Source organism: Phaethon aethereus (assembly GCF_964289735.1).
Source record: "Phaethon aethereus genome assembly, chromosome: 11".
NCBI classification, from domain to species: Eukaryota; Metazoa; Chordata; class Aves; order Phaethontiformes; family Phaethontidae; genus Phaethon; species Phaethon aethereus.
In genome coordinates this window covers 17,735,717-17,759,204 of record NC_138587.1, presented here as the reverse complement: position 1 = coordinate 17,759,204, position 23,488 = coordinate 17,735,717, and the positions used below count along the sequence as shown (strand labels likewise).

At 50.3% G+C, this 23,488-nt stretch overlaps 1 protein-coding gene across 1 annotated transcript; it reads right to left on the bottom strand.

The window, feature by feature from the left end:
* Nucleotides 1-3,368: 3,368 nt before the first annotated feature.
* Nucleotides 3,369-6,207, bottom strand: RPL29 (ribosomal protein L29). Its single transcript, XM_082004498.1, has 4 exons — nt 6,202-6,207; nt 5,873-5,917; nt 5,048-5,112; nt 3,369-3,770 (listed from the first exon to the last, which is right to left on the bottom strand). The coding sequence occupies exons 2-4, from the start codon at nt 5,907-5,909 to the stop codon at nt 3,657-3,659; spliced, it is 216 nt and encodes a 71-aa protein (XP_081860624.1). The 5' UTR covers nt 5,910-5,917; nt 6,202-6,207; the 3' UTR covers nt 3,369-3,656.
* Between the last annotated feature and the right edge of the window lie 17,281 nt (nt 6,208-23,488).

Here is a 23,488-nt window from a genome sequence, read left to right as displayed (position 1 = left end):
TAGATTTAACTCCCGACCTGGTTTGCAGATTTTCCGGCACGTTTGAGGCCCCTCTGTGGCCTTTAGTGAAACTTTGCTGTGTGGACTAAGTGAGGAAGATCGGAGGGCATTTTGTACACCCCCCCAATGAAACCTCTGCAGCTCGCCTACACTCGTACATCTGCCACCAGGGCAGCAGCAGTACAACGTGAGCTAAGGTACGTCTAATAAACATTTCACCATGCCAAAGCCGCTGTCGCATAGAAACACCTACAACAGCCTTGAAACTTGGGCAAAGCAGAACTCGTGCTCTGTTCACTGCTTTTTGCTTTAACACACTACTGAAAGGCGGTAAAGGGGGAAGGAGCAACACTTATCCATCCCTACTTTTCATTTTCACTGTGAACATCAATGTCCCCAGTGAATACTCTGCCCCATCAGAATGTTTCCCAGTGCTTCGATTTCTCCTCCCCAGTTCTCTGCTCTTGGCTTTCAGCATGATGGCTCACCTTTGCCAAATGAGCTGACTCAGTGTTTGATTACATACCCTTTGCTCCCAATTTTTTTTTTTTTTCTCAAAGGGAAAAAGGGAGCCAAACTGGAACTTGATACCAAGTCCTCCTAATTGCAAAGGGGTGAAATCACCTGCAGCAAGTACAACATACAGCAGCAGCAAGCACGAAATGCATAACCTGATGTACAGCAGTACAGAGACGCCCTCAAGCTCATTGGCTTCCTGCAGGATACCAAGGACTTAATTATAAGATTTTTGAAGTTTTTAAAATGTCAAAGATGACACAGCTTTACATAATGGGAGTAGTTTCAAGTGGGCCACAGCTGCCAGTTCCATCTCCTGGGCTCTGTATTCGCAATCCTCCCAAAAAAAGACCTTCAGCTTCCTTCAACCAGCAGAAATGAAGACACAGATCTTAAATGATTTCACAAGTCAAAGAGGATGAAGACCCCCAAGGCCACGTCAGTACAGACTCCCCTTCACAGGTTTCCCTTCTTGGCTTGGGCAACCTCTACAAAAAGGAGGGTAGTTGTAGACTGAGCTGTCACTCAGCCAGTGTCTGGGGAGAGTCCTGTGGGACCACCATGCGTACAGGGAGCAGACAACAACAAACCTGACACCAAGCTGCTCTGGAAGCTCACAAAATTCCTGTCTCTTGCTACACAATGATGCCTGGATTAAGATTACGTTCCTCGGTGCTGCATTTTGTCACGCAGCCGCTATTTCGGTCAGAAAGTCAGCAAGCCCATATTTGGGAAGCTGTCCCACTGAAGGACAGCGTGAAGGGCAGCGAGATGAAAAGGCTGCTTCTGATGGCAGGCCTGGGGGGAGCTGCCTGGAGCCACAAGCCCAGATCTTCCTCTCTGCTTCTCATTAACGTGCCAACACCCTTTTCTCAGCCCAACCTTTGCATCTCTCTCTTCAAACCGCATCCTGCTGGTGAGCTACTCTCACAACACAAGCACTCTGGGTTTAGAGATTAAATCCCCCTTCTTAGACGGAAAAGCCTTAGTGCTAGATTTAAAATGCAGAACTTAAAACAGGTTGGAGACCTGCAGACACACAGGTGAAGGTGCAGCAATACAAAGCCCTCTGTTCAGAGGCTTTTTCTTTCACTCTTGTCACAACACACATCTGCAGCAGACTGACCTTCGCTCATATAGCTGGACCAGCCACTCTGCCACCCCCCAACACCAGCAGCAACCCAAGGGGCCATCTCCCCAGGCTAGGTCTCTCTGCCAGCCCTGGCAAGGGCTGCCGGGCAGCGCTGGGCGAGTGGCCGAGATGTGCATGCTAACCTGCACCACAGCTACACAATCTTGCCTTTGTAGACAAACTCGCTCAAGCAGGGCAGGCACCAAACACACAGCTCAAGACCTCCGATACCCACCGGCACTCAGGTGCCACCAAGGCCAGTGGGATTTAAGTGCTGTGCATCTGTCTCCTGGTGACCTACCACTTGCCAAAAATCTCTCTAGGGCAGATTAACATCATGAGGAACCTGCCACCAGTTGACTGTGTACCCAAGGACTGCGGGGACCAGACAATCTTTCTGTCTTGACTATTTAGCAGATTCTACCTGGCGATATGAACCCTGTGACTGTACACTCTTTCCCAGCACTCTGCTCTCACACAGCAATTACGTTCTTCCAGCTGACAAATGTCAGCCTCCACAACAGTCCAAGAGATGCACATGGCAGGAATCAGACAGCTGAGAGTTGCAGACTTCCCTCAGACTTTAAAAGCCCTCAAGTCCTGAGTTTTAAGCTAGTATATTTCTTAATATTGCTTGGTTTAGGGCTGGTGGTATTTTTCATCAGTCAAAAACAATTAAAGAATTAAATTAACTGGGAAAAGACTTTTGAGTTCAAGCCATAATGAATTAAAAATATTTACTTTGTTTCAAAATAACATTGCATTTTGGTAATTGGCTAAGCTATTTTAAAAAAATAATCTGTTACAGTCATTGGGTGTTTCAGTGGAAATTTTTTTTTTTTAATACAGCTGGTGTTTCACTGCTACTGCAAAGTCAGAAGATACTTGCAAACTTCCAGCCCATGTGTCTATCCATGGATTTACACCACCGGGTGGACAAGCGTTGGAATTGCAGTTTCAAGAACAGTTAATTGCATTTTAACAGCTGGCTCATTTCAGTAATAAAAAAAGCACCTCTTGAACCAGCTTTGCTGGCTGGTGGAACCAGGAGAGTGAAGCCCTCTCTTAGAAGGACAGCAGTAACAAAACCCTGTCACAGCATCTCTCGGGCTTCTGAATGCTACTCCCCTGATCTCACCAGTCAGCACATTTCATCGGGTAGGTAATTTTTTTGTTACTAGAATGAAAGACCTCCACTAAAATACAGTAAAAGTATGGATATTTTATATAATGCTATAACCTTACACATACCCATGGAAGCCCCATTAACACTTCAATACTTTCAAGTTATTTCGGAGTACAACATGCACCACTTCTAACACCAATTGCTATGATCTCTAACACCATAACTAGCACTCGGAACCCTTCCATTTTTCAGGATTTCTGTGGCTGTAACTTCCTTACCTGAACAGCAAAAGCAGCAGACACGTAACAGCCCTTGGAAATCTCATCTTCCTGTAACAGCACTAGGGACTATCACTGAAATTGTGGTATGCGAGAACTCTGAACATGAATGCCAGTATCAAAAATAATTTTACCTGTAATGAATACTGTCACCTAAGAGTCCAGGAAAAACTGGCTTCAATTTGCACGAAAGGAAACACATTGTTTCCTGTTGAAATTTTTAAAGTTTCACTCAATAACCGTTTCACAACTTGAAAACAGACTTTGAACTACTAAGTGCTCGTGACCTGTACCAATGATTACAGTAGAACAGCACTGAGGAGGGAACAGCTGTTTTATTTTCTGCGTGCGGAAGCTGACAGTATTAACACAAAACCTCTCCACAGCTCTGGCTGTCTTATCTGCCACGGAACAGAAACACACGCTGGTCACTACACGCAGGTTTGATGCACAACTGGCATCTAAAAAAATACAACTCAAGACTTTGGGAGGGTCCTCCTCAAATTCAGGAAGTGAAGACTTCGTTACACCCAATTTTATTTTTTACAAAAATGCTGTAACATGCATGCCAATAGGAAAACCGGTTCTTTTGTCTTAAACCACGTCAGTCCTTTTTCTGCTGAGCAGCCTGCTTGGCATTGTTGGCCTGCATCTTTTTCAGCCCCTTTTTGTTGTGTTTCTTTGCAAATCTCATGTTCCTCAGAAACTTGGGATCGACCTATAAAAACAAGGAAAAAAAAGCCATGTTGTAGAAGGGTCATATGTAAAACCATATATAGCTCCAGACTGTTCCAATTACTCACAAATGCTGGCTGTGATTACTTCAGATATTTTTTTATGATTTATTACATCAACAAAATTATTTTAGCCATCTGTAACCATCCTTTAACTAGCTATTTTCCTTAATTTCCATAAGCAAACGAACAAACAGAAAATCCCGGCAATAAACATACAGAAAGGAGAACTTGGGTAAAGCTGTAAACAAGACAAATTTCACTTCCATGACACAATACATTCTGGATCCGAAGTACCACAAACCAACCCCGGCAGGTAAGCACATATACATGTAATCCTTGGGCAAAGACCAATGTCACTTGCTCAAGCCCCTCCTTTTTATATTGAAGGAAAACAACACCAGCAGAGAGAAGAGTAGCTCCACAGTTTTTGCCAGCGAACAGCTGGCTAACACATCGGGTCACAGCTAGGACCAATTCTCAGAACCATCAGCTACTATCCCACTGAGAAACGTTTGCTATTTTACTGTAAACAGCATTTTAACTGGCACACATTGAGTATCAGGATTTTGTCATCTTAATTCAAACGCACTTGGTGCAAGGAGACAGACTCAGAGACTGCTGGACTACCTGCAGGAGGGGGCAGGACTGAACCCTCACTGAGCTATAGAGAAGACAAGCTTTATGTCACATCCAAAAAGCCGATAATCACATCTAAAAAGCAAACAGAATCACAACCTTCCCCAAAGTCAAAATGTCCTGTTTTCACTTTCAAGTGTGGAAAAAGATCCTGTTATATCACTTGTCTAATCCCAGAAACAGCAAAATGGTGTCATTTTCAGAAACGCCAATTCCGCTCATCTTCTGAGTGAAATTCTCTGGATTAGCAGATACTAAAATAATATTGAATGGTACAGAGATGTAGGAGACACAGCAGGACTCAAAAGGGAGAAGAGCTATCCAACTGACAGGTGTTTGTTTCACTGGAAGCAGCGGTGACACCCACGTGAGCAGGACAAAGACAAAATTGGCCAACAACTAAAAAGCAGTTTTACAGACATACAAGGGGGGATTTCATGTGGGTTAGAAAACAGCTGCAGGTAAGCAAAAAATGAAACAGAAACCCACGGTTGTTCTGACTACCTGAAACACAAGCCCCTGTCTGCAAAAAATGTCAGTCAAAATAATACAAATACTGGATTTTTTTCATGGTTAAGCCTCAATGGCTTAGCAGCCTGGGAATATCAATAGAAATACTCACCCCTTTGAGAGATTCGTATCTATGGGATCTGGGTTTCTTGATGCCATTTCTGTGCCACTTACGGGCTATGTGGAAGACCAGAAAATAATTTAAATTACCAGTTTTGCCATTATTAAATTGCTGCATCAGCTTTCCTTTAAGTCCAGCTGACCCTACCAAAACTATGTGGATTAGTTTTCTAACCCTTCCTATCCAAACTAAACACAAATTAAGAAAGCATCTCTATTCTCATCCCTCCGCATGCTGTGCTCTTGGCACTGTAGGAGTTTCTAATACAAAGATTTCAGGCTCATTAACTAACAATATACCAATGGCAACATGACTAACACGGTAACAGGTCTCAGTCACTAAGAAGTTCAAGCGCTTGTGTTTAGTATCAAAGGGCACCATCACTCACTGCGCAAGATCAAGCAGAACCTACTCATGAACTCTGCTAACTTATAGCATTGACGAAAAAACCCCACACAAGGATCAAGATCACTGTGGTCATCTTTGGACAGCAAAGTATCACAGGCTGAATGCCATTCAGTAATGTACTTAGTTCAAACATACAAAACTTGCCTTTTTTCTGGTTATGTATTATTTTTATACTGCACCCAAACAAGTCCCGATTCCTGCAGAGCTTTCTCTTCATTAAACACACCATTTAATCTCTCCGTACCACTACTGTAACTGAGAAGGTCACAGCAGCCGGTTGAAACCTCTCTGCGGAGCGCAGCCCTGGGCCCCCTCAAGCGACACCACCCCTCCCCGCCTCCTCCTGAGGCCCCAAGCCGCCCACGCCCCGCACCGGCCCCGCGGCGCAGGACGCCGAGCCCAGCTTACATTGGTTGTGCGTGGTGTGGTTCTTCGACTTGGCCATGGTAGCGCCTGCGGGAGAAAGAGACACCCCTCAGCCGGGGAGGGCTGGCGAAGCACGCCCCGGCTCCCCCACCCAAAGTCTCCTCGGGGTTCTCCCGCCACGACCGGCCGCGATACCGACCCCGAGGGCCCCGGGCTCCCGCCCCTCTCCCGCCACCACGGCCCACGACAGCCCCAGGCTCGGCCTACGGCCCCACTCAGCCCGGTGGGGTGGGCTCGGGCTCGACCCAAGGAACCGCCGGCCACCGTCCCCAGAGCGCGGATGGAGCCGGATTGCGCGGAGAAACACTCACCACCGCCGCCGCGCAGGAAGAGAAAGGGGCCCCGCAAGGGCTGCTGGGAAATGGGGCAACGGACCGGAACCCTTCGCCGCTCCGGTGCGCAACAGGCGCCGCCAGCGGGGAGGTTCCGCCCGGCAACCTCCCAGTGGGAAGCTTCCTGCACCGCCGCTCTGTGCCGCCCCTTGCACCAGCCCCGGCGGCTGCGGGTCCCTCCCGCCTCGGCCCCGTGCGCGGGGAGACACCCGCAGCAACAGGAGCCCTCAACACCCGAGCCCCAGCGACGGGGTGACCGCGGTCCCTTAGCGACACAGTTCCCCCAACAACACGGTCCCCCAACAACACGGTCCTCCCGGCAACATGGCGAGTGGCGTCTGAGATCCGAGGCCACCATTGCGCTCGGTGGCGCTGCCAGATCGCGGGAGGCGAGGGGCCTCAGCCCATGCCTGTCTGAATTTGGGCGCTCTTTATCTGCACGTTCAGCTATGCGCGCCATGCTCGGGGCAATGATATCACACACACAATCTTTTCTTCACAGCAGATTCATTAAACACTGTTCATTTTTATTTGTGTGGAACACGGGCCCTTTTAGTAAGGCTGCAAACAGCTCCGTTCATTTTCAAACCGTGACAATTTGCAGCTTTGGCTGTGCCACTTCGATGACCCCCAAAAACCCGCCGCGTCCTGGGCCCATCATATCTGGAGCTGTGGCAAAGACACAGCATGGTACAGGGGGGTTTCATGCTGTGTCCAACTGTGCCATGCCAGCCTGCAAGTTTAAAGTCTCACTACTGCAAAATATACAGACCAAGACTTACATACTTTAGTATCTGAAAGACACTAAAATGATGAGTAAGATGGGCAAAGGAAGCCATGTCTATCCACAGTGCACCTGCTTTGCAAAAGTGCCAACCAAGCCAGGGCGCTACGGCCATTTTGCTTCGATGCCAGCAAGACCAGGCGTTGCTGGCATGGTAGCCCAGCTGGAGGGTTGTGGATCCGGCTGACAAAGGCCGAGGGTTAGAATTAAGTCTCACAGTAGGTCCTGCTACCTCAAACGCAGGAAGGTTTGTGATACAGCCATCAGGGAGCCCCGGCCGCGCCGCTGCGGATGGCTGGCTGCGGGGCTGCTAGCGGCGACGGCGTGGGGAGGCATTTGTGGTTATGGATTGAGGTGTGTCCCATGGGGAAGTGTGAAAGGGGAACCAAAGGCCAAGCTCGCCCAAGCCTGTTAGGTTGTATCTGTGGATGAACTGCAGCGTTTCGGTCCAGGACTGCTGTACTTTCAACTGTGAACCTTTGAAAAATGAGTGAAAAAGGCCCAGGCCTTTCTGCATCATGGTAGAATGGAAAAATACTGCCATCTTTTCATGGCATTGCCTTTATTTTAAGATGAGAGGTACGAGTGAATTGCCTGTAAAAATCTAGATAGGGAAAAATAGCTCAGAGACCAAAGCCCCTGGACCAGTACACTGGATAGAGAACCAGACATTTTGTTTCAGTGACTGATAGCTTGCAGAGCAATTAGCTACTCTGCCTCAAGTGCAGATACCTGCAAACAAGCTCATCCTATTACAAAAAAGGGGAAAAATAAATTATCCTTGATAGACAGGTAATGCTGATGAAACTGAAATTAAAATAGGCAGGAAAAAGAAAGCTAATACCATTTAATTTCAGTATTTCTCTTATTTGCAGCAAGACCTAAGTTGCAAAATGTATTTGGCTTAATTTTTTTTTTCATTCTGGGCAGCTGTTATTAGCAAATAGTGTAAAAATAGATGAAAATAGTAATACTCTTTTACTGGCATTTTGCAGCTGGAATATGAGGTTCTCCAGAAAGTCCTTCTTGATACACAAACTTCTTTTTTTTTAAACTCTGTTTTTTTAAAATTCTTTCCACTGTAGTGAGCTGCAGTCTGAAAATATTCGGACATCACTGTGGCCAGCTAATCACAGCCAACAGCAGAAAGAAAGCCTGACTTCCTGCTAACCCAAAGAGCCAAGCTCAGTGGAAGACAAAATCAAATCCCAGAGGCATATTCACCTCCACTGCATTGCAGAAGGCAGAAGGAAATATGTTGCCAGGTCCCCTTATCTTGGCCATTAGATTATGAAAAATCTTTATATTTTTCACTCATTTCTGAGCCTTTCTTCATAGGAAGAAAGAGAAGGGTTTATTTTATGGTTTCAGCTATTTTTTTCAAGTTCTTTCAGTATCTTGCTGTCAGAACTCCCTGGGAGTCTTTCACAGCTGCTGCTGGTGCCACATGAGATGAGCAGTCGGACAGGTAGGGATTAGAGATGCTGTGCTTAATGCCCAGGTGATATACAAGACCCATAAGCCAAATTGTTAAAATGAAAGTGTGGAAGTGCATTCAGTTTCGGGGCTGAGTGTAATATATTCACGGTAGTTTATAAACCACTGCGAACCAATGTAGAATAGCAGATAAAAAGGGTGATCCAAGGCAAGATCAAGACCCATGTACAGCATTGGGTGACTTTCTTCTGTGCTCCGATTCCTGTGCTCTGCTGAGCTGCAATGTCTCTAATTATGGTGTTACAGAGAACGATTGGCCAGTTGGAAACCTTCAATCATACTTCTAGTGATTACAGACTTAATTAGTGCATGTTAGCCCAAGTGCCATCTATTAAAGGAGCTATGCTCATTAAATAGGATGGTAATCATTCCAGCTGCAAAACAATTATGGAAAAATCATAGGTTAAAATAAAATACTCACAGTGCCTTTGACAATTACATTATCTCAGTCTATGTCCTTGCATCACACACATTTATGCTGATTGATCTCCGTTAGGTTTGTCACAGCTTTCATGCTGGTGCCACATTTCAGCAGACTCCTCTAATCTTGCATCCTCCAAGCTGACATTTGGACTTGGGGTAATGAATTCCTGTAAATGCCCCTTTTAGTAATGTCAGTGACTCAGAGAAGCTTGGCGCCCTGGGCCAAGTGCTCCACGGGTATAAATCAGAAAAACATCACTAATTTCCTAGGAACCACTGCGATCCACCCCAAAAGGGATATGGGCAGAGTTTTGCTGACATCCGATGCAGTATTTTGGAGGTGTTCTGATATTACATATTCTGATATATACATTTAAGGAAGATGTTATGTGTAAGAAAATTCTCCCAACATGTCCCAGGACTCAGGCAGCTGCCACAGCTCATGCTGAAAGGTGAACGAAGCACGGGGTGCCCGAGCCACCTCTCTTGGGCACTTCTTGCTCAGAGGCCAGCGATGGCTGGGGACTGTTGCGCCAATGCATTTCTTCTGAGGATGACTTGACTTGGGGAAGCTGTTTGGGAGGTCTTTCTCAGCAGGCAGGAGCACGAGTGGCCTGCTGCCATCCCCCTGGGACTGGGAAACAGCAGTGGGACCCTGCATTCCTCCTTGCTCTGTATCTCTGCTCACTCGGCGCAGCACCAGCTCTGCCAAGGAGCCTGGCCGAGCGTGCTGTTGTACCCACAGGTACAGTAACTGCCTCGATTCGTGGTTCTACCAAAGAGCACCTCCGTGTTGAGTGAGAATATAAGGCTGCCTTCACCTCTGCACAGTGATTTCTGAAACAAGAGTGTTTGTGGCACGGTCGGTTATCCAGTGCGGTGCTGACGCCAGAGATGAGCCAGGCTAAGTTTTACAAGAAGGGCTCAAACTGCTGTCAAGGCTGGTCATTTCCCAAGATACTGGGGAATTTCCTCACCGTTTTCGTGGGAGTAAAAAAGAGGCAGGGCTGTGTTCATGCAGGACGCTGGACAGAGCGTGACAGCGTTGCTCACCACGGCCTGGTACGCAGACAGCCTCTGCTACACGGTGTCCTCCACGCCGGACGAAATCAGTGCTAACAGTTTCATGTGTTGATTAGAAGGAGCTCAGCTGACTTTACTTGACATGGACTATGGGATGCCCTGAAAAGCTGCTCCGTCTAGGAGAGATATCGGGCAGCAGGGAGAGTGCAGCAATGCTTTTGGCTGTCCTAGCTGGCTCACGAAGAAGATGCCCACCCCAGGGCAGCTCAGGCACTTGCCGCTCATCACCCTTCCCACCTCACTGTCCACAGGCACCATTGAAACGGAGCTGCAGTGTGCAGGGTTGCGCCTGCATCAGGGAGTGCATCTTGCAGTATACGGGCACCTTCATCGCCCTCCTTTCCCTCAGGGAGCGGGGGCAGGGCTGAGGCACCTGGCAGGTCCCCAGGAGGTGGATTGGTGGGATGTGGTGACTTTTGGGCAGTTTTAGGGCTGTTCCCAGCTTGTCAGCAAACGGCTTGGCTGTGCTGTAAGATCGAGCTTGTGATGCTGGAGGAGAGTGGGCACGATGGACAGTCCCCAGGGACAAACGGCCAATACACCTCTGGAGAAGCCACGCAGAGAAGCAGGGACACCAGGACATGGAGGCACTAGAGGGAGCCTGAGCATAACAGATCCCACTCTGGGCTCAAAGTGGAAGCACTGGTCCCAGTAAGAGAGAAGGGCCATCTCCAGGGAATAACAGCAAGACACACAGCAGTTTCCCCCTTGGCCTGGCATCCTACCTGGCTGTGGCTTTTTTGCCCTGAAATCTGTTGTAATTTTCTTAGCGACATGAAGAAATACTGTTTGCTTATAGAAAGTGCCGGTCTGCCAGTGGGGAGGCAGCTGGCTCTGTGCATTTGGAATAGGAGGTAAGAATAAAGCAGTGGCCACCAGTGGCAATCATCAGACTGGAGGGTTCAAGAGGGCAGGAGTTCTTGCAAGGCATAGGGGAGCAGAAGTGCTGATCCGCAGCCGCGGGTATCCCTATGGGATGGGGAGCTGATGTGGCGGAGCCCTACAGGTGCTCCTGGACTGATGGCAAGGACGTAGGAATGGTAAATGAGGCTTGTGTGCTCCACTGGGTGTACTCCAGTTAGCACCAGTTAGAAGAGTTGGAGCACTGGAAGAGGCTGGAGAGCTGCAATCCTTTATTTTGCCCAGAAATATTTTCATTGCATTGGCTTTGGACAAGGAATAGGGTCACTGGCTCATGATCTAGTTGTCTGACTCTCCCCCTGCCACCACTGTCACCAAGGATCAGCACAAAGAACAAGAGTGAGAGTCTCTGAGTTACCTGCAGGTGGGCATCAGTGCTGCGATGGGGCAGGGTATTAGGGAGCAAATGTTTTGCACTGGTGTTTAGCCACAGTGGGGAGGTGAGTATGCACATCTGCAAAGCCTATGTTCTTTTACAATGTTCGCACTGGCCCAAAAGTTGCTTTCAACAGGGGTAATCAAGCTTAGCCCAGCAGAAATTAGAGCAGCAATCAGAAGAGAGGGAGAGCAGGGACTGCGAACAAAAGGAAGAACAAGTTACAGCAGCTCCATCACTCCTGGCTGCCCTCAGAGGCTTTCGTTCCCCTGCACAGACCATCCCTCAGACCAGCCCAGACGCTCTGCACATCGTCCACAAGTATGTTCCTGTAAGCAGCTTCCCGCCACGGAGGCAGGAGATAAAATCAGGCAGCAGCTTGCAATGCAGCCCTGACCTTTCCCTCCAGGCCTGCCACCTCCTCCCACTCTCCCCAGAGCTGGCACTACTAACAACTGGTTTCCTCTTGTTATTTTTCCACCTCCGCTCCTTCCTCCAGAGGGGAGGCCGTGCTGGTGGCCCACGTACTGGTGACTCACAGGCTGGGACCCACGAGGAGCCAGCTAAGCCTGGCCAAACTTAGTAACATCTCATTTTCCATTGCCTACACCCTGGATGCTTCTTCTGGCTGGGTTCATCACTGGAGACCTTCTCCAGCTACCTGCAGGGTTGGGGAGGACCAGCTCAATCAGTTGTGTTTCCTTTAAGTTTTGGCAATGCAGGAGCTGGGCTGAGATGGAGCAGCCCTTGATGCAGATAAATTCCTTCTTGGTGAGTGTTTATCCAGATTGCTGATAGCTGAAAACCATGAGATGTTCTGGACATCAAAGAGGGCTTTTCAGGCTTGGGAAATGTGTAAATAAAGATACATATCTAGAGGACTGCATGGTAGTTGCATTTTTCTGGAGGCATTTGAATGATTTGGGGGGACCTTAGGGGTTTAAAAAACGATTCCCCTCTGTGTTGATCTGGCTGGATGTCCCAAATCACCAGCTGATGACTGCGGTCACAAAACTGACCCTGGGGCACCTGCAAGGTGAGGAAGGATGGTCTGCAAAGTTGGAGGTGCTGCCATGACTGGAAGCTGGGCACAGAAAATAGCTGAACGATGCCCAGGGCTACCCAGAGGCTGTGCTGGGCTGGCAGCAGATGAGCAGGCAGAGCATGGAGACAGCTCCTGGGCAGCTGCGAGCCCGTTGAGCAGGACCGCGTGGCTCTGCGCAGGGTTGCATGTAGGGGACAACAGCAGGAAGGGAGCAGCCGTGTGCACTCAGCCCACGCTTGCTGCTTTAATGGGATTTTCCAGAATACTTTTTGCCCCGGTAACAGAAAAGGAAGCTCGCCTGCCACTTCCCGAGGCTGGGGTGGACCTGCGCAGCCGATGTGATACCCGCTCAACCCGTGCTTCCCCAAGAGCCTGACTGTGGGGAAGGAGCAAGCAGATCTACAGGCACAGCGTGCGCGGAGCAGCTGATCGCTGCGGGGAGGAGGCACACGGAGGCGGCTGGGAGAAACGGAGAGGGCTGACCTAAATAGATGCTCAGCTAATTTATTCATTTCTCTATTATTTAATGCGATTTTGAAACAGCTCAGGACTTCTGGTTCCTCTCGGCTCTGCTGCTGACGTTGGGATACAGTTATTTTTGACCTGATTTTTGTCTCCGTCGTGCTGAAAAGCGTGGCACAGCCTTGCTCAGCACCCTGCTCTCCCATCAGGCGGGCCAGGCACACGATGGGAGAGCTCCAACACGGCTGCTTTCTAGCCAGGAGCACAGGAAGGACTTATTTTATTTTGAACATTTGCTTCATCTCCCACCCGGGAAGGTGTTCAGATTTTGGCCTGCTTCATGCATTGTTAATAGGGAGCTTTAGCTCCAGTTTAGCTGTACAGCACAAGGCAGCCTTCATCTTCCGCCGACATCTTCCCCCAGGCAGGCTGCCAAACGCAGCCCCAGGCTCTGCAGCACGGGGGCTTTCAAGGATAAACCTGGAGCCTGTCTCGCTTCCAGCCAGCCTCCTCTCTCCTCAAATCCTAGCAATCCCCTGAAACACTGTCCGGGAGGAATTTATTATGAGAAGGACCTGGACCCCCAGCTGTTCGGACTGCGGTTCACCCCACGGGCTGCATGTGTCCTCTGCGAGCCCATGGCACATTTTAGCATTGCTGAGGTTTAAAAGCTACACGCTGGGGAAAAAAATTGATGCCTGTGCAGGTTGCCTAAAACCATGCACCATTTCTGTGCAGGTGCAAGGGTATATGGACAGAGCTGCTCCTGCTCACCAGGATTCAAACTGTATGGCACCCAACTTGTGCCCTGCATGTCCCTTTAATAGTTTTTTCATTAGGGTTTGTCACTTGATGTATCAATTTAGGCCAGTGTTGTATCCAATTATGCAGTGCCTCTGTTATGATTCTTTTTAAATGGGTTATTCATCGACCTGTTTGATTCCTTAAAGATTTCCACGCAGTAGAACGAGCCCTGATGCTATTTAGCTTGGCAGCGAAGGCATTTCAGCTCACGCCGCCTTCGCATTGCTGGAGAGTTTTGTGGTGTTTCTGGAGGTGGGATAGTGCAAATTAGCAGAAATGAAGCCGTTAGCGAGGCTGCAAGTTAAAGTCTTCCAAACCGGGAGGCCTGAGGCACTGAAGGGTCGCAGCCAGCCGTGGGGCTGCGGAGGTGGGTGCTGCTCCGCCTGGCACAGCCAGCCCCTTCTCCTGCCTTTGCTGGCCAAACTGGGGCCAGTGCGGTTCCTTGGCAGGGTCCCGTCCTGCCAACCCACAGGCCCATGTCAGGCTTTGATCCGAAGGGTTTTGTCTTTTCCTTTTTTTAATATAGAGCGATATAATGTTTAGATACGTTAGTCTGAGAGCCCCGTGAGGCCAAAAAGAGAATGAATGCGTAAAGGACAGAGACGGCCAAAGTGATTTGAAGTCTCTCTTTCCCTCCTTATATCCTGGACTGGAGTTTGGTGGATGATGCCCCAATTTTTCTAATGAGGACAGAGCGGCACTGCACCATCCCAGACCCTCCGGGCGCTGGGTTTTTGATGCCCGCGCCTTAATTGCACGGGGCCGATTAGGAAGGAGTTAAGGCCGATTGAGTGTCACCCTGGGATTTAGGATCCACGTGGGCACAACTTCTGCCCTTCTCTCTGGTGGCAGGGGGGTTGCGGTAGAGAGGAAGAGTCCTTTAATGAACCGGCTGCGGTTTTGGAGTGGGCAGTAGGCTGGTTTTTAGCCTCGAGGCGAGGGATCTGGTTTGGCTGCCGGCTCGCCTTTATCTGTGTGGAGAGGATTATTGGGAAGCCATGTTGACAAATGCTGTGGCTAAAAAGGAAAATGAACTTCCACACAAAGATGGCTTGTTTGTGCAAAGCGGAGAGGGAATAAAGCAGCTGCCAAAAAAGCTGACATTAAACCCGCTGCTTACCTGCAGCTCATCTGATACCATGACTGAAACCTTTCATTTGCAGCGACGTAATCCAAGATGTTCTTTTCGCAAAGCAAGAAAGTAGGTTATTGCTGAAGTGGAGCTGGGGAGGGGGAAAGGAGATAAGCAGGGCCTGATCCTGCCAGGTGCTGTGTGCCCTGCACTCCCCCTGAGCGGGGCTGAAACCCCGGCTTGCAGCCCAATTTGGGGGTTTTGGAAAGAGCTTGCATGCAAATCCTTTCCAAACCTTCGGAAAGGGCTGCCCACGCTGCCAGAGGCAGGGCAGCAGGCAGAGCGTGGGGTGTCCCAGCCCTGCCTTCAGCTCTTGCACCTCTAACACAGGGACCTGGAGGCAAGAGACATAAGCCCAGTAATCCTTAGCACTCATGTAGCACATCTCATCTTCAAAGTGCTTCGCTGATGGGAGTGAATTAATGACCCCACATAAAAGAGGGCTGCACATCCCAAGCCCCACACTGATGAGATGCAGCTGTGGCCGAGCTACTTTTAAGGAGCGATATAAGCCAGCAAACCTCCTCCTGGAGGCTCAAACCCGTATCTCATGCATTGTGTAGGGCCATGTAGATTGGGGGCTCTCAAATCCATCGTTCAAAGCAGCCCCAGCTCCCTGGAAAAGCTGGGCAGGCAGGGAGGCAAGGTCCCTGCCACAGCTGGGAATGGGGACAGGACCAACAGCCAAGCATGCCACCCAAAACCTGGAAAAATTGCAACTGGATTAATGCTGGAAATACCACCAGGGCTGCTACCCCAAAAAGATGTTGATAACTTGGCCCTGCATGCAAACACCTCTTTTCTTCTGGCTGCAGATTAAGCAGAAGGATAAGAAAAGAGAGAAAAAAAAAAAAAAAGAGAAAGATTTCTCTTCACCCTGAGAACTATTTATCACCAGAGACAGGGATGACTTAAATCACTTGAGAAACCTCCAGTAAAGGCAAGACCATGATACTGTAGCTGCTACACTTGAGCACAAGAGCTTTGTTTTCTGTACAATAAAAGCATTGTAGGCCTGTATACTGTGTGGATCAAGGCAAGCAAAAATGCTGAGCGGGTTAATTAAGTTCCACAGCCCTCCCAGCACTGCGTTGTGCTGCGGCCCAGCCCCAGCCATTTCCCATCCCTTGCAGCCAAGAAACGTCCCGGCATTTGAATGTCCAGCTGCAAGAGAGGGCAATAAAAACGGAGGGATCTCCCCTTAAAGGCGGGCTACGTGCCAGCGTATTTTATGCGTTGACACACATATACGCGATGGCTCCTTATTTTGCTTTGCCCTGGGGGTTTCCATGCAGCCCACTTCACATTTGTTTTCTGGTTACTCCTAGGGAATGGCTTCCTTCCCATTTTGCATTGCCTGAGCGGATGCGGGGACAAACTGCCTCGCTGACCACATTGCACAAGCTAGATGGTCGCCTGTCTCTGCCCTGGCAAGTGTGTCTTCACCTAAGGGCTTGAGGCCCTCCTCAAGTCCATTTAAAGGCAAAATAAATACAATTTTAAGCATTGGGCGCCTGAAATGCAACGAGAAAGCAACAAGTGGTGCAGCCTTGGGATGAGAGAAGGGCATCAGGCTCATTTCACGGAGATTGGGAACAGGAAGAGCAATAGCAGCTTGGTCCCATGGCGAGACCTGGTCCCATGGCGAGACCTTGCCTGGGTTTGAGGAGCTGTGACATTCTTTGGGGAAGAGCTGGCACAGGGCACTTCCCCAGGGTAGTGGGGATGGGGACATAAAAATACATAAAATTAAGCTGCTCAGGTAAGCATAGCCTCAGAGGTGTCTGTAAGAACCAGCCTCCCGCCCTGGGCTGTGTTAGGGCTGTGCAGACGTTTCAGATGAAGCCGGGACCAGCCGCCCGTGCGGCAGAGCATGGTGGATGCGCTGCCCACGGCCGCAGCAGCGTCTGTGAATAACGCTCGCACGACGTCGGCGGCTTCCAGTAAGTGAAGCACGTTAACGCTCGTTTGCTTAATGAACGCGGCGGGATGGCCAAGGTGGGCCCTGGGGCTGGGGGTCAGGGCTTCCCAGGACCAGAAACCTTCCACGTGGGATGGGGTCCGGCTTTTCTGACCCTCTGCCAGCGCTCCCAGAGAGGGGCAGATGACCCAGCACCTTCATTTCATTTCCTCTCAGGCAAGGTGGCTTGGGGAAGGAAGGGCTTTTTGATTGAAGTCACCCCTGGCTGGTGGCTCTGAAAACTTTGTTTTGACTTTTTTGACAAAACTTTGTTAACACAGATGATACAGAGGCAGGAAGAGGTGCTAACGCATGGGCCTTCTCCTTTGGCTTTTGTTAGGACACGGGTTTTCAAATCAGCCCTTGGGACAAAGATACCTCTTGCAGAATTTAGAGCTACGAATAATTTGCCAGCTGTTATCAAGCTGCCCGGGGCAGCGCAGAGACCCCTCCACCCCTGGCTGCTGCCTCTGACCCTGCTGGGAGCAAATATTTCGGGAAAGAGTAAAAAGAAGCTTCTCTTTTAGCACTTTCCTAGTTTCTAGCAGCAAGGGCATTTCCTAAGCCGCTCGCTCATGTTTAATAGTTTTCTAAGGAACAGCTGATTCTGTCAATATAGTGGCACCCTCATGGATTTCACGGACATCAGCAGGGCAGCGTGTGGCCCTGGCATGGCCGGCCTCACTCTTCCAGCTCCATCAGCAAAGCCCCAGAAGTTTTATACTCTCAGGAGCAGAAGGAGCTGGGGCAGAGCCTCAGGCAAGTGGCCAGACTGCTGCCGCCGAGCAAAACGCATGGGACCCGGTCCAGTACGGCCGTCGGTATCTGCTGCTCCCAGGACTTCACGTTTTTTGTCTTACGAGGGATATGGGCATTGGAGCCATTTGCCTACCAGAGGTGGAAGAAGAGCAGGGCAATGGATGAAAACCAGCTTAGCAGGAGGCTAAACTATTACATTTCTAAGCATTTCCTTAAAAATCTCCCTTCCCCAAGTACCTAGTGCACAGATACCAGTAGGATGGTAAGTCAGGTCCTAATTTCTGCAAGCTAGCGGTGCTCCCCTGCACCCCCAATGCTTTCCTTTGGCCGGATTGCCTGTTCCATCTGCCGGGCCATCTCGGCTTTCCTGGGGTGCAGAGGTAGCTGCACCCTTCCCTCAGCAGCAACGAAATCCTCCCCTCTGCAGCACCAAGCAGATCTTGACACATTTCTTTTCCTGCCTTTAGATGAGCAGAAAGCCACCTGGCTGCGTCTGCTGCTTGATTTTAGCCGTGGTTTTGTACTGGGATCTTTTCAGAAGATTGTGCTAATGAAGAAATCATACCCCCATCGAAATCACTAATGCAAATTCCTCTTGGTGTGCTCCACGCACGCTCTCAGGGCTCACTGCAATCAGCCAGTCTCTCTTGGAAGGCTGCTTCTCATCCTGGGTGGCAGCAATAGGAAGTTCCACGAACGCTGTACTCTCATGCTAAGGACATAAATTATTGAGCTGCCCGGTAGCACTGCCCTTTCACAAAGTCAGTGCTGAGAAATGACTGACACCCTCCTTTGCACATCGTTCGAATGAAAACCTAATTGCACCACGGCCGCATTGGGAAGGGGCTGGGATTTGCAAACGTGTTTGTTGCGGAGCTCACAATTCCCGCTAAGGAAACTTGTATTTTAATGCCGCTTTGTAAACTGTTTTTGTGTTTCTCTAAGCCCCAGACCAGTGCAGACCACCACATGTGCTGTGCCTGGGATGTTTTACTGGTTTAAACAGCGCTTGTGCCCAGCCTGTTCTGGAAATGGTGCTTAAGGCCACTGATTTCAGCCCGACACCAGCTGCCCTGCAGGGAAATGGGCTTTATTAGGGAGAGGAGATAATACGGACTGTGGCAACACTTCCGTTAGCCCTGCTGGCATCCCACCCCCTGATGCGCAGGACGTGGGGTGTCGGTGGGGGTACATGTTTGCTCCAAGTACCGGCAATAACTGAGCTGGTCCCCGTAGGGGTGGGCGTGCTGGGACACGGGACTGCCAAACGTACGAGAAGTAAAGCCCATCCCTCTTGTATCAGCCTCATCTCAAGCAGTCGTTTGTATGAAGGATGGCCCAATTTATGATTTGGCTGGGACTAAAACACATTTCCTTCCACAGTGTTTTTATCCAGGCTTTTCAAACCACTTCATGATCTCCAATAAATCCTTTGGAAGTCTCTGGCAGGTGGATGCCTTTAAATCTCCGTTATACCCTTGGCACTCCGCAAATCTGACACATCCAGTGGTCGTGGGGAGGACGGAGTGCCTGGCTAAGATCTGGGGGCAAGTGATCTTCAAACATTTTCCACTAAAGCTCCAAATCTGAAGCCTCTTTCAAGGGTTTTGGTGTAAGAAATCAGGCCACAGTGGCATGGAGTCGGGAAGAGGATGCAGGACAGACCCCAGGAGTCCTTACTCTCTCCGGGCATCTGAAACACCTCTCCTTTCCCCGCTACCCTGCATCGTCATGCCGCCACCCCTTCAATAGCTGAAGGATCCTGGAAAATTACAGCTAAAGCTTTTTCTTGTCTGTTCCGGCCACCTGAAACAACCTTCTGTTAGTATGGAAGCACTGAAGCATTTCTTAAAACAGCTCTTCCTCCTGCCGTTAAATATGTAGGAGAGGAGCACCGGGGGAAACCATGTGCTTTTGCCCAGCACGTGTGCGCAGCGCTGGGAACCGCGGAGAGCCCACTTTAAATAGCAATGAGATGGCAGGTGCTTGCAAAGCCCAGCTCGGTGTTAGCCTCCCGTCGCCCGTCCTTGCCGCGGTGCTCCCCGAAGTACCCCCTGCTCCCTGAAGCATCCCCACCCCGACAAGCGCCCAGGGCGTGAGCCAAGGCCGCCGCGCCGCAGGTCCCCACGGGGGAGCCGCCTGGGGCGGGAAGGCAGGCCGGGGCGCGCGCGCTCCGCGGGGCCGTCCCCGCGTGGCGCTTCGGGTGGATGAAATTGTATCCACCTGGAAAGCAAGCGCTCGTCGGGAGCGAGGGGAACGCAGCCGTGCCCGGGCGCCGGGTCGGGAGCAGAGCGCGTAGCAGCCCCAGCCCCGACTGCCGGGGGCCGCGTCATCCCCGGCGGCCGCTTTGTCTCCCTGTCGTCACCTTTCCTGCTCTGCCTTATTTTGGGGGGTGGAGGGTGGCGGAGGGAGGGTGTTGGCGAGTCTCCGCGCTTCACGGTTGCTGTAGCAACTGTGGTGTCTCTGGCGGCAGGAGCGCACGTGTCCTGCGGACAGCCGGCGTGTGAGCCGGTTACTTGCAAGCAGATTATTTTTTCCCCCTGCTAGAAAGAAGCCCCCCTCTGCCCCCACCCGCAGCAACCGGCGCCCAGGAGGTGCTGCCGAGGCAGCAGCAGAAGCGCAGGGCGGCCCACGCGCCGAGCCAGAAGGTTGCCGCTGCGTCCTCCTGCTCCTGGGCCATCTTCTGCGTGAGTCAAAGCCTCAGCGGCTCCTCCAGACCCTTCGCCGCCCGCGCCTCGGCTCCTCGGCAAGGACAGCCTTGCCTTTGCCAAATCCGGGAAGGCAGGGTGGGCTGCTGCAGCCGTCCGGGCTCCTCCCCAGGGGCAGCTCAGGCCTGAATTAATTTCCACGTGGATTAGAGCATCTGCTTGGAGCGGGGAGGGATCAGTCTGGATGAAAACATTCTCAAGCAGCAGAGGATCAGCTCAAGCTTCGCTAAGTTACTTTCCCGATTCACGACTCTTAAATAACAGAGCCTTTTTCACAGGCTGGATTCACTGGGTGCCCGTTTCCAGCCATCTTGTAAGACTTTGCCTAAATCCCATCACTCTCCCACTTCCATCACCTTTGTACATCACAAGCCCTGCCCTGCTTTCCCTTCCTTTGCTCGTTGAGAAACCAGAGCGATGGAGCTCCTTGAGCCAGCCCGGGAAATGGTCTGGTGCTTCTTCTCTGAGCCTCAGCAACTTGGCCATCGCACGGGCGTTTGACCCCGAGGCACATTGCTCTAGCGTGCCACCCTTGTGCCAGGACCATCCTTTGGCCATGGGCCACTGCGGGCACCCACATCCATTTGGAGCCCATCAGCCTGGTTTGGACTCCATCCTGTATATGTGACTCGTCTCTCTTTTCTCCAGAAGCGTGACTTTACGTCCAGTTCAGACAAAGCATATACTGCTGGCCTCTGCCCAACACACCCAACAGTTCACATCAGCTGGTAGATACACAGGAGGACCAAGCAAACAAAGCTTAGTGCGGGTGCTTCTGCTTTGCTTGCCACCCATGGCTCGGGGTTGCACCTCTTTTGGTTTCGTTTCCAGAGCTAAGCTCAGCCTTGCACAAATGCAGAGACCTGCCCTGCTTTTCCAGAAGGTCATGAGCTCTGATCCACCCTTTCCACCAGCTGCCTTTGGGATGGCTGCGGCTGCTGCCAGGGAGGGCAGGAATTGCAAGCAGGGCTGTTCTTCGTGAGAAGGGGAGTCAAAAAGGGAGTGAGTTGCTCCCACCTTGAGATTCCATCCTCTAAGCAATTCCTGGTGAGAACCAACCTTCCTTCTTTCCTTCCTGCCTTCCTGCCTTCCTTCCTTCCTGCCTTCCTTTTTGCCTTCCTCAGGCGGTCACCTTCACCATGAGGTAAGAGATGAGCAATGCTCAGGCAGGGCCTACTGTCACCCAAAGTAGGGTTTCTTTCACCCCAATCATCACTTGACGTGCTGCTTTGTAGCCAGCATTTTCAGGGCTACAGCTGGAGCTTTACGTTCCCTGGGAAGTTTTCTTGAAGAACAGGTTGGCCAGTTGGGGAATGTTTCATTGCTATTTTCAGCCCGGGACGTTTTCGCTTTTTTTCTTCAAAGTACAACAAAAAACCTGTCAACAAGTCACAAAAGAGTGATCTCAGTCTAAAATACGAGCCCTGGCACAGGAGGGCATTTGACTCAGAAGCCACTTCCCATCTTGGGAGATTCGAAGTATGTTCCACTTCGTCATCTCAAAGGTCTTTAAACGCTTATAAAAACAGAGTTTATTTATCCACAGTCAGAACAGCCTATCTATTATCCTGAAGGTTGAATTCAGAAAGTTTCTTCAGAAATGTATTGGTTTCATTCCTACCCGTCTGAACAGAAGTTTTCCACAGAGTCTGTCAAAATACAAACGTCTCAATTCCAATTTCCTCCAGCCTTCAGCAAGACATCACATTAATTGCATTAAAAAGCACTTTTATTACTTACTGAGAAAGCAGGAGTCTGGCAGCTCTACTTGACCACTAGCTATTCACTTTTGTGAAGTCTCCTTTAACGGTGGTTTGATCCAACACAGTGGTTTTCTCCACCAACAAACTCAGCAGTGCCTGGAGCCAAAGGGACCAGCTCCAGGCAAGGATTATTCGCTTCAGGTCTCAAGGGCTCCTACTGCTGCCCAGGCGAAGCCTTTCTGCCCCTTCCGAGGCTTCTCACATCCCCACCGTCATAAAAAACAGAGCAGTGGAGGCACATGGTCAGCCTGAGGCCAGGGAGGTCCATGGCAGCAGGCATAAATACATACAGAATGGGGCGATTTCTTCTACACCTGTGATGCTTTCAAGAGGACTTAGGGAAAGATCTAATGGCTTGTAGGAGTTTGGGTTTTGTCTGATTTTGCCTACGGCTCTCTTTCAGCCAACAGCTCAACCTAGCGCTAATGTGGCATCTACTTCGCAAGGGAAAGGTGCTCATGAAAAAGGACAGCAGTTCCTAGTCCTCCCCCCAATCTGATCTCCACGGGATGCTCTGGGATCGCTCCTGCCGACATTTGGTCACGCTGGAGCTGCACAGGCAGCCAGAAAGCCAAACTTCCCACCTGCTTCCTCGCATCAGCCCTCCTGGCTTCCTTTACTCAACACGGCAGCAGGCGGAACAGGACACCCACCGCGCGTGTCAGCACGTCAGCCAGCTGCGGGATGCACGCAGCTCCCGACGATAGGAGCACCGCAGCGAGATACAACCGGCTCATCAGCATTTAATGGGAAAGCTCAGCCCTGCTACGCATTTGCTATTGACTGTCCCATTCTAAACAAGGTGACAGACATTAAGTGGCATTAAATGACACAAACTGAGGTTGGCTTGTCCCTCCCGGCATTTTTTTCAGTGCCTCCAATGCCATGCCAAACTGAGTCCCTGCTTACGCTTCAGCTCCGAAAATACGTTAAGGGGTGCCAATACACACACGTGCAATCCTCATACGGAAGAAGCCAGTGCTCTGATAACTAAGACGTTAAAGCTGAAAGACTGAGCAGGTTTCCCTTAGCTGTCACAGCTTGGCTGTGAGGAGCTTATGAAAATAAAATAAATAAATTGGGGCTTACTTGAAATAGCCAGCAGATCGAAACCTGGAGATTCCTGGAAGCAGCCATGCTGGGAAGGAGCATGTGTTCACGGTCTGGTTATAAGATCCCTCTCACGGTTGTGTCTTGATGTAAATACGTAAGCATTAATGTTTCAAGTTGCAAATATTGTGAGGGCTGGTAGGATTGCACCCATCCATCTCCAGGACCATCTCCGTAAGTACACTCACACTGTCATCTGCCAGCCAGGCACGCACAGATACCTCATGCACAAGGATGGCCAGGAAAAACACAAGGGAGAGCCCGCAATCCCTTGGAGGCAAAGATGTTCCTGCTGAAGTGGTTTGTGGGATGCTCTGGTATCTGTGGAGGGATCCACCAGTCAACAGAAACCTGCAGAGATGAGCTTTTAGACTGGAGGGAAAGCTGTGCCACACGAAAAGTGTAGTCCAGCTCTTGTCACAACACTCTTTCATCTACC